The sequence below is a fragment of the Mastomys coucha genome, unplaced genomic scaffold (assembly GCF_008632895.1).
Source record: "Mastomys coucha isolate ucsf_1 unplaced genomic scaffold, UCSF_Mcou_1 pScaffold15, whole genome shotgun sequence".
NCBI lineage: Eukaryota > Metazoa > Chordata > Mammalia > Rodentia > Muridae > Mastomys > Mastomys coucha.
The window spans coordinates 90,178,153-90,188,051 of record NW_022196897.1 but is presented as its reverse complement, the minus strand read 5'-3'; the positions used below and the strand labels follow the sequence as shown (position 1 = coordinate 90,188,051).

At 42.8% G+C, this 9,899-nt stretch overlaps 1 protein-coding gene across 3 annotated transcripts in view; it reads left to right on the top strand.

Moving 5' to 3' along the window:
• The window catches only part of Tcp11l1 (t-complex 11 like 1), a 41,735-nt gene that overhangs the window by 7,796 nt on the left and 24,040 nt on the right, over positions 1 to 9,899 (top strand). For all 3 annotated transcript variants that reach the window (XR_004118734.1, XM_031371219.1, XM_031371218.1), the window contains 4 exons: positions 1,582 to 1,714; positions 3,358 to 3,478; positions 4,669 to 4,889; positions 9,561 to 9,697. Coding sequence is in view for 2 of the 3 variants with exons in the window: in XM_031371219.1 (XP_031227079.1) it covers positions 1,582 to 1,714; positions 3,358 to 3,478; positions 4,669 to 4,889; positions 9,561 to 9,697 (612 nt within the window). In the remaining variant the exon portion in view is untranslated. The remainder of the gene's footprint in view (positions 1 to 1,581; positions 1,715 to 3,357; positions 3,479 to 4,668; positions 4,890 to 9,560; positions 9,698 to 9,899) is intronic.

Here is a 9,899-nt window from a genome sequence, read left to right as displayed (position 1 = left end):
CAAAAGGATTGGAACTCATTAACTGTTTGTGAACCATAGAGAAAAGAAAGGAAGAAAACTGGGGGCAGGAGAGATGGCTCAGTGGTTAAGAGCACTTGACTGCTCTTCCAAAGGTCCTGAGTTCAGTTACCAGCAACCACATGGTGTGGCTCACAATCATCTGTAATGGGATCTGATGTCCTCTTCTGGTGTGTCTGAAGACAGCTAAAGTGTACTCATATACATAAAGTAAATAAATCTTTTTTAAAAAAGAAAAGGAAGAAAATTAAAATCTTTTACACAGGCAATATGCACACACACACACACACACACACACACACACACACACACACACACATGCACTTTAGGCCTGACCACCTGTCTTTATCAACTCCACAAGTATTTAATGCATACTTACATACACATACCTATACTTACTTATGCCTGTATACATTTGGTGGGTGGAGCAAAAGCTCCTATGAGCAAGTTCCAACAAGCAGGTGCTAGCATAGAAAAAACTCACTTACTCTGGATGAAAAAGCAGCTCCAACCTTTATTGTTCAGAAAAAGAAAAGGCCTCTACCTTTTTGTTGCTGAATGAAAGAGCCTCTCCCTTATTGTTGTTCTAAGTTCTTATACTTTCTCAGAAGACTTGGTCACATGGTTTCCCAAACATCTTTGCATTCCATCAGTTCATACCAAGTTTAAGACACTAATTCAACTCATACATTTTTTGTTTTTGTTTTTGTTTTTCAAGACAGAGTTTCTCTATGTAGCCCTGGCTGTCCTGGAACTCACTCCGTAGACCAGGCTGGCCTCGAACTCAGGAATCCGCCTGCCTCTGCCTCCCAAGTGCTGGGACTAAAGGTGTGCGCCACCACCGCCCGGCCTAATAAATTTTTTTAAAGAGGAGACGGCCAGGTCTTAGATTTGGTTCCCTTTTCAGCATCAGTGGGGAGCAAAGGAAACAAATACAGCTGGGAGGAAATGCGTTTTTTTTCACCTAGAAACTTTTCATTTGTTAAACCCTGATGAGCAAAGCAACGACATTGCTTATCTGTTTGTTTTTTATTTAATTTATTTATTTACATCAAAAACACTGCTCCCACCTCCACCCTGTTACCTGGTTTTAAGGTGAGACCTTATATGTATAAAACCCAGACTGGTCTTGAACTTCTGATCCTACTGCCTCTACTTTCCTAGTTCTGGAATTGTAAGAAGATGACTCTTCTTCCTCCTCTTCCTCCTCTTCCTCCTCTTCCTCTTCTTTCTTCTCCTTCTGCTACTACTATTGGTTTTTAAGAGGGTTTTTCTGTGTAGCCTTGGCTGTCCTGCAATTAGCTCTGGCCTTGAACTCAGAGATCTACCTGCCTCTGCCTCCAGAGTATTGGGATTAAAGATGTGTGACATTAGGCTAACTTTTTATTTTCCGTTGAGCAATCTTAGTAGGAATCATATTTTGTGTGTTATATATTTTTAGGGTTCTAGGTAGAAGGAAACTAAGACAAAGTTAGGTTTGTTGTTTGAAGTGTTGGGGCCATCTGTGCAGCTGCCATTGCTGGCCTTAACCTAACAGACTTCTCACGCTGCTTTCTGTTACAGCTAGTCCTCCTCGGCTTGTCACTGTAGAGGAACTTCTAGAAACAGCGAAAGGAGTCACCAACATGGCTCTAGCCCATGAAATTGTAGTAAATGGAGACTTCCGGATTAATGCTGTTGAATTAGCCGAAGGCAGGTGCGTGCGTGGATTTGTGTACTAGAGCATTTCCCAGTTCTGGGAATGGCTTTTCACTCGATGTCAGTGTGTTTAAGTACATTCTTCCTTTTATACATCAGTGCTAAAAATATTTCTAGGTTAGGAATGACTGTTATGAACATGGGTCTGAAAGCCACGTGTACTCCAGGATAGAAATAAAGGCTCTCAGGTATAAGATCTTTGATGCCATCTTTTCCCTATTAGGATGTAGTAGCCACTCTTTGTTTTTCCAGTGTTGTCAGTGCACTGTTTCATTCACTTCCATTTACTGTGTCATCTACTTCCCATCCTTTGGGAAGCCAGGGAAGCCAGGTGAGGTGGCACATGCCCATAATCCTAACACTTGGGAAGTAGAGGCAGGAGGATCAGTTCAAGGTCATCCTCAACTATGTGGTAAGTTAGAAGCCAGGCAGAGCTACTGTAGAATTGAGCAAATAGGGACACCTCATAAAAATACCAAGGAGTAAGGAATGTCCATTAAGCCTAAAGACAGAGCTTCAGAAGGGTTTACTGAGCAAACATCAGTCCCCAGGAGATGCCCTAATTGTGGGGAGTGATGCCAGATGCCAGATTCCAGGAAACATCCCCAGTAAGGGGGTGGATCTCCCCCCTCCCCCACTCCTCCTACATGCAATCCGGATCTCCTCCTCACCTGGGGCATAGAGGTCAATTTGAACAAAAGACAATGGGCTTCACCCATGAGAGATAAGCAACTCATGCTGTAAACCTATGTACTGAAAGGTATAAAAAGTGTGTGCTTTTGTTCCTGGGGGTCACCTTTGCTCCAAATGCAGGATGACCCCAGTATACTGGTTCAATAAAAACCTCATGCAAATTGCAGTGATCTCTCTCCTGATTCTTCTTGAGTGGGGCACCCACGCTGAATTTAACACTACAATGAGCCCCTATGTCAGAAAACAGAAACAAAACAAGATAATAATAAAAGATGAAGACTAGAGAGATGGCTCAGTAGTTAAGGGTACTTACTGTTCTTGCAAGAGGGCTTGAGTACAGTTCCAGGCACCTATGCTGGGTAGTGTACAATCACCTGTAACTCAGTTTCCATGGAGATCCATTGCCTCTGGCTCTGTAGGCACCTGTATTCATATATATGTATCATAGAAACTTGCTGAAGTCAGAGAAATGAAAATTAGCAACTCTCAATTCTCCAGTCTTTCAGAAATTAAAAATTTGTGATGAGTGTTTTTCCTACATGTGTTTATGTACATAATGTGTATTCGTGGTGTCCACAGAGGTCAGAAGACCGTGTTGTGTCTCCTGAACCTGGAATTACGGATAGTTGTGAGCCACCATGTGGGTGCTGAGAAGAGCAGCTGAGGCTCGTACTGCTGAGGCATCTCTCCAGCACTCACTCTTTTCTCTATGGCATTGTTATGTGCTAGTCACTGGATTCATGCTGGCTACTAAGTGAGGTGAAAGGCACTCTTCTTAAAAGGCAGAGTAAATAGTGTGTCATCAGCTTACATCCGGTATGCATTTCCTTGGTTCTTATGGTTTTAAAGATTTGTTACTCTATAGCTATAGAATTTATGATTTTTGAAAGTGATTTTAAATACAGGCATATATAATATTTATCTTTTTATTTTTCCTGTTGTCTTTAGCTTGGAGAAAAGAGTAAAAGAGATTGTACATAAAGCATTCTGGGATTGCTTGAGTGTCCAGTTAAGTGAAGACCCCCCAACATATGACCATGCCATCAAACTTGTAGGAGAGATCAAAGAGGTAAGACTAAGAATTAATGGTGCTTAGGGACTATTCATTGTTTTGTTTTGTTTTGTTTTGTTTCCAAAGATTTATTTATTATATTTATGTGAGTACATTGTAGCTATCTTTAAACATACCAGAAGAGGGCATCAGATCCCTATTACAGATGGTTGTGAGTCACCATGTGGTTGCTGGGTATTGAACTCAGGACCTCTGGAAGAGCAGTTAGTGCTCTTAACTGCTGAGCCATCTCTCCAGCCTGGGACCATTCATTACTATGTTACTATGCCAGAAAACTAAAGAAATTGAGGGCCCCAAAGTTAAATGATTTGAAGGAATTTGTATTGAGTATTTGACTCAGCCACCAATGCCCTTTACAGTCTTTTTTTTTTCAACCGAGCCATGATAACCTGAAGGCTCTACTTTTGTACAAGAAAGAAAATGTTCATATTGCATAGAGACTACAAAACTTGCATAATGAAATAGGTTTTTATAAATTTTTAGTAAGTAACATTCAACTTATATTAGCTAAAAAGTAATTATGCCTTGGGATGGAAAAGGCTGGAGGTGGACCACTTTAACCTTCATACTGAAGAATTGTTCCCTGGGAAAATTAGAATCAGTGGTTGGCTCACAGGCTTCCATAGGAAGAGACCTTTCCTTTGCTTATCATTGATCAGTTTTAGGCAAACATGGTAATACATACCCTGATGCTAGCACATGGGAAGCTGGACAGCTAGCTTGTAGACAGATGAGACCGCACATCAGGCCCTACCCCAAAGAACAAACACAAACCAACAAACTCCCAGTTTTTCCTTGCATGCAGGAGATTGCTAGAATATAAACAAAGCTTAAATAGCTATTTTAATGATTCACGTGCATGTTTGTCTGTAGATTTGTTAAATAAGTGGCTGATGAAAATATGTGCATTATAATAGCAGTTGGTGATCCTTTCCTTTTGAATAGTAATAACTCCCGTCATGTATAATAAAAAGCATTCCTAGCTGGGCAGTGGTGGCTCACGCCTTTAATCCCAGCACTTGGGAGGCAGAGGCAGGCAGATTTCTGAGTTCGAGGCCAGCCTGGTCTACAGAGTGAGTTCCAGGACAGCCAAGGCTATACAGAGAAACCTTGTCTCGAAAAACCAAAAAAAAAAAAAAATTCCAGATTGAGAAATTCTGATTAAATTTAGCTATGTTCTCTTGTAGACTCTGTTATCTTTCTTGCTGCCTGGTCACACTAGACTAAGGAACCAGATAACAGAAGTCTTGGATGTGGAGCTGATAAAACAAGAAGCGGAGAATGGGGCCCTAGACATTTCCAAGCTGGCAGAATTCATTATTGGCATGATGGGGATATTGTGTGCACCTGCTCGAGATGAGGAAGTTAAAAAACTAAAGGACATTAAGGAAATAGTGCCTCTTTTCAGGTATGGAATGTGTTCATCACACTACTTCTAGTTGAAAACCTATTGCAGATTTACGTTTCCTGAAGCCTAAGAACCCAGTCATTTCAAACAAGTGTTTCTTTCTTTCTTTTTTTTTCTTTTGGTTTTTCCAGACAGGGTTTCTCTGTGTAGCCCTGGCTGCCCTGGAACTCACTCTGTAGACCAGTCTGACCTCGAACTCAGAAATCTGCCTGCCTCTGCCTCCCAAGTGCTGGGATTAAAGGTGTGCGCCACCACTGCCCGGCTTCAAAAGTGTTTCTAAAACATCTAAAACACAGAAATGTAGGAATTTCGTCACTAACTGCCACTGCTTTTGTAGCACTAAGAAGTTAAAGTAGCATCTTAAGTTCAAATCCTGTTTGGGGCACATAGTGAGATACTGTCTTAGAAAATGAATGAGGGCTGGAGAGATGGTTCAGCGGTTAAGAGTGTTGGCTATTCTGCCAGAGGACCCAGGTTCAATTCCCAGCAACCATAAGATGGCAGTTCACGACCATCTGTAACTCTAGTTCAGGGGATCTGATACCCTTACACAGACATACATGTAGGCAAAATACCAATACACATAAAGTAATCATTTAAGTATGACTGAATTGAATGAATAAGTAGAATAAGAAAGAGGGAGAGAGAGAATTGCATCTTAGTTCCAGCTGCTCCTGTCTGTGATGACTTTTTTTATAAGGAGAAGTTGGGAGTCGTGGGCTTTTGAAAGCACCCTGTGAGCTTGTTACTCTCAATCAGCAGCTGCCCATGGGTGAGTTCTGCTGCCTCTGCTTCCCTGTGGCTCATCCTAGAGAACTGGTGGGCGGGTTTGCAGTAGAGATAGTGTGCCTCTCGGGATCTGTGAGCCAGACAGAGTCTTGGGGGAATGCTCCTGTGACCCTGTGTGTAGGCTGTGGTTCTCAAGGGCCACAGGCCTGGGAGCACTTTGATCCTAGCCCTGCCTCTGTGCAGGCCACATCTACACCTGAACCTCCCATGGCTGGGCACTTAGCAGTTCAGAGTCATGGCCATTGAACTAGAGCATAAAATAACTCTTAAAACAGAAATTGAGATAAGAGGGAGGAAGAAAGGAGAGAGTTAGGTTTTGTTTTGTTTTGGGATAGTGTCTCTCTGTGTACCTACCTCTGGCTGTTCTAGAATGCCGCTTGTAGACCAGGCTGGTATCAAACTTATAGAGATGCTCCTGCCTCTGTCTTCATAGTGCTGGGATTATATATATGAGCACCCTTACATAGCCAGTTTTTATTCTTTGCTTAGAAAATGAGTTAACCTATGTAAGCACGAAGATGAAGGAGCTTCATTTTTTTTTTTCGAGACAGTTTCTCTGTGTAGCCCTGGATGTCCTGGAACTAGGCTGGCCTTGAACTCAGAAATCCTCCTGTCTCTGCCTCCCAAGTGCTGGGATTAAAAGTGTGTGCCACTACCGCCCAGCGGAGCTTCAGTTTTTATACCGAGGACTCTGTCCTTCCTCAGGCTGCCTGCCAGAAGGGCTGGCCTAGAGCCAGGGAACAAGTTCTGGGCTGGAAAGGCAGTGTCGAGATTAGGACGTTAAAAAAGTTTTAAAAAAAGCCAGGTGGCGGTGGCGCTGCCTTTAATCCCAGCACTTGGGAGGCAGAGGCAGGCAGATTTCTGAGTTCGAGGCCAGCCTGGTCTACAGAGTAAGTTCCAAGACAGCCAGGACTACACAGAGAAACCTTGTCTCGAAAAACCAAACCAAAAAAAAAAAAAAAAGGTTAAAAAAAGTACCTTAAAATTTTGCACTCTTTCAAACCATTAGTTAAAGAGTTTGTGTTCTAAATTTGTTGTACTTTTTAGAAGAGATTTACTTTTAGTTGTATGTCTGTCTGTCTGTGCATGTGCGTGGGAGAGCTGATGCTGGAAGAGGCTGGGAACTGAACTGAGGTCTTGCCTCTGATGGTCTAGCTTGTGTCAAGTTGACATAAAACTAGCCAGCACAACTGATCCCTTGCCAACTTGACACACAAACACATCACTTTTCAATTATAATCTTTTCTTTCTCATTTAGCTCCAAGTTACACAGTAATATTAATATCACAACATAAAACATAAATAACTTTAAAAGTCCCCCATGGTCTTTATAAATTCAAACACACTAAAAGTTCAGTCTTTTTAAAATACTCAGTCTCTAAAAATCCCAAAAATCTCTTCTTTTTTTATTTTTTTTCCTGAGACAGGGTTTCTCTGTGTAGCCCTGGCTATCCTGGAACTCACTCTGTAGACCAGGCTGGCCTCGAACTCAGAAATCCACCTGCCTCTGCCTCCCAAGTGCTGGGATTAAAGGCATGGACCACCACTGCCGGCCCCAAAATTTCTTTCAAAAGCTCAGTCTCTCAACTGTTGGCTTTTATAAAAATCATACTTAAGTTAAATATTTTATTTCAAGAGGGAAGAGCCAGGGCATAGCCACAAACAGATCAAAGCAAAACCAAACTACAACTGTGTAAATCTCTCAATGTCCAGTGTCTGGGATTCACTCCTGATATTTTGGGCTCCTCTAAAGAGCCTGGGCCAACTGCCCTATGCAATACACAGAGCTTGTCTTCTAGGTTCAGGCTGGCTCCACTTCACCATGGCTGCTCCTGTTCTTGGAGATTGTTCCATGGTATTGGCATCTCCAAAATGCTGGAGTCCTCCGTAACTGGGATGTACTTTGACCAGTAGCCTCTCCTGGGCTCTCATCATGGTGCAAAGCCCCAACTTTCCTCATGACTCCTTCAATCCTGGGGCTTCTTCTATGGTTCTGGCTCCACCTTCACCAGTGGCCTCCTCTCCAGGCCTCCCAGGGTGCCAAGCCTCATTGCTTCCCATGATCCCTTCATGCCTTCAAAACGAGGTCAACCTGGTGACTCTTACACAGTCCCAAATTCAGCTGCTAGTCTGAGGACAGTGTTGGTTACCTCTGGGAATACGGCTTCTGTGTATTGACTCTGATGAAACACTTCTGAGAAGATGTCACCTCAGTGGTGCTGGTTTCTTAATCAGCACACATTTCTTAGCTTCAGCTAGCCAGCATCAATTGTCCCAGTAATGCAAAGGCTTTACTTCAGTGTTTCTGGTCTCTTGTTAATCACAGCTGATTCTTCATCCCAAGCTAACCAGAGCCATAGATTGTCGGCCTTTAAGTGACTCTTCAACGTCCCTCTGGAACTTCAAATGCCAGGCCTATATCATCTGCACTGCTCTCAACAGATTCCAAGCTCCCAGAGAAAAGCTCACTGAGCTTTGAACACTCAGTGGCTTTTCTCGCCCAAAGTTCCAAAGTTTCCACAATCCTCCCCAAACAACATGGTCAGGTCTGTCACAGCAAAAACCCATGATCCTAGAACCAGTTTGTCTTATGGTTCCTATTGCTGTGGTGAGATACCATGACCAAAAGCAAATTGGGGAGAAAAGGGTTATGTTTTTTAAAGATTTATTTATTTGTTTATTTTATGTATATGAGTACACTGTAGCTGTACAGATGGTTGTGAGCCTTTATGTGGTTGTTGGGAACCCACTCTCTCAGTCTGTGTTCTCTTCGGCCCAGAGATTTATTTATTATTAGACATAACTACACTGTAGCTGTCTTCAGACATGCCAGAAGAGGGCGTCAGGTCTCATTACAGGTGGTTATGAGCCACCATGTGATTGCTGGGATTTGAACTCGGGAACTTTGGAAGACCAGTCAGTGCTCTTACCCGCTGAGCCATCTCACCAGCCTGAAAAGGGCTATTTTACTCACAGTTCCATAAAACAGCTCATTATCAAAAGCAGCAAGGGTAGGAACCTGGAAGGAGGCGCTGATTGCAGAGGCTATGGGGGAGTGCTGTTTACTGTTTATTTTTATTTTAAAGCCTGCTTTTTTTTTTTTAATTTTTAAAAACTTTTTAATTAAGATTTTTTTAAATTTTATATACATTTGTGATTTGCCTGCATGTATGTCTATGTGAAGGTGGGGGATCCCCTGAAACTAGAGTTGCAGACAGTTGTAAGCTGCCATGTGGGTGCTAGGAATTGAACTCAGGGCCTTTGGAAGAGCAGCTAGTACTTTTAACCACTGAGCCACCTCTCCAGCCCTAAAGCCTGCTTTCTTATAGAACCCAGGACCCTCAGCCCAGGGATGGCACCACCCACAGTGGGCTGGGCCCTCCCCTGTCAATCACTAATTAAGAAAGTGCCCCAATCTCATGGAGACATTTTCTCAACTGAGGCTCCTCTCTGATGACTCTAGCTTGTGTCAAGTTGACATAAAACTAGCCAGCACAGGTGCCCTGGAAGAGCAGGAAGTGCTTTTAACCACTGAACCATCTCTCCAGACCCCAAACTCATTTTTTTAATCCATTTTTCTCATGATTTCCCAGATTTCTTTTGCTGCCCCTTCTAAGATAAAACACGTATCTCGCCTGGGCGGTGGTGGCGCACGCCTTTAATCCCAGCACTTAGGAGGCAGAGGCAGGCGGATTTCTGAGTTCGAGGCCAGCCTGGTCTACAGAGTGAGTTACAGGACAGCCAGAGCTATACAGAGAAACCCTGTCTTGAAAAACCAAAAAAAAAAAAAAAAAAAAAAAAAAAAAACACATATCTCTTTTTCCTTTAAAGAAGGCTTACATCATGACTGCCTGCTTCTAATTTTTTTTCTCTTTTTCTCAGGGCAATATTTTCTGTGCTGGACCTAATGAAAGTCGACATGGCCAATTTTGCCATCAGTAGCATTCGGCCACACCTCATGCAGCAGTCAGTGGAGTATGAGAGGAAGAAGTTTCAGGAAGTGTTGGAGAAGCAGCCGAGTGAGTAGCTCTGTTGGCACCTTTTCATTGTTCGGCTTTTGTCTTGTAACACATTACATAAACGCCAGTGACTGTTTCAAACCCAAGGTGAGAATCACGAAGGTAGTGTGCTTTGAGGAAGGAAAAGGACTGGATGCTGTTAAACATCAAAAGCAAAATAACGAAAAGTAAACTCAGCTGGCAAGAGCTATGTGCGTAGGGC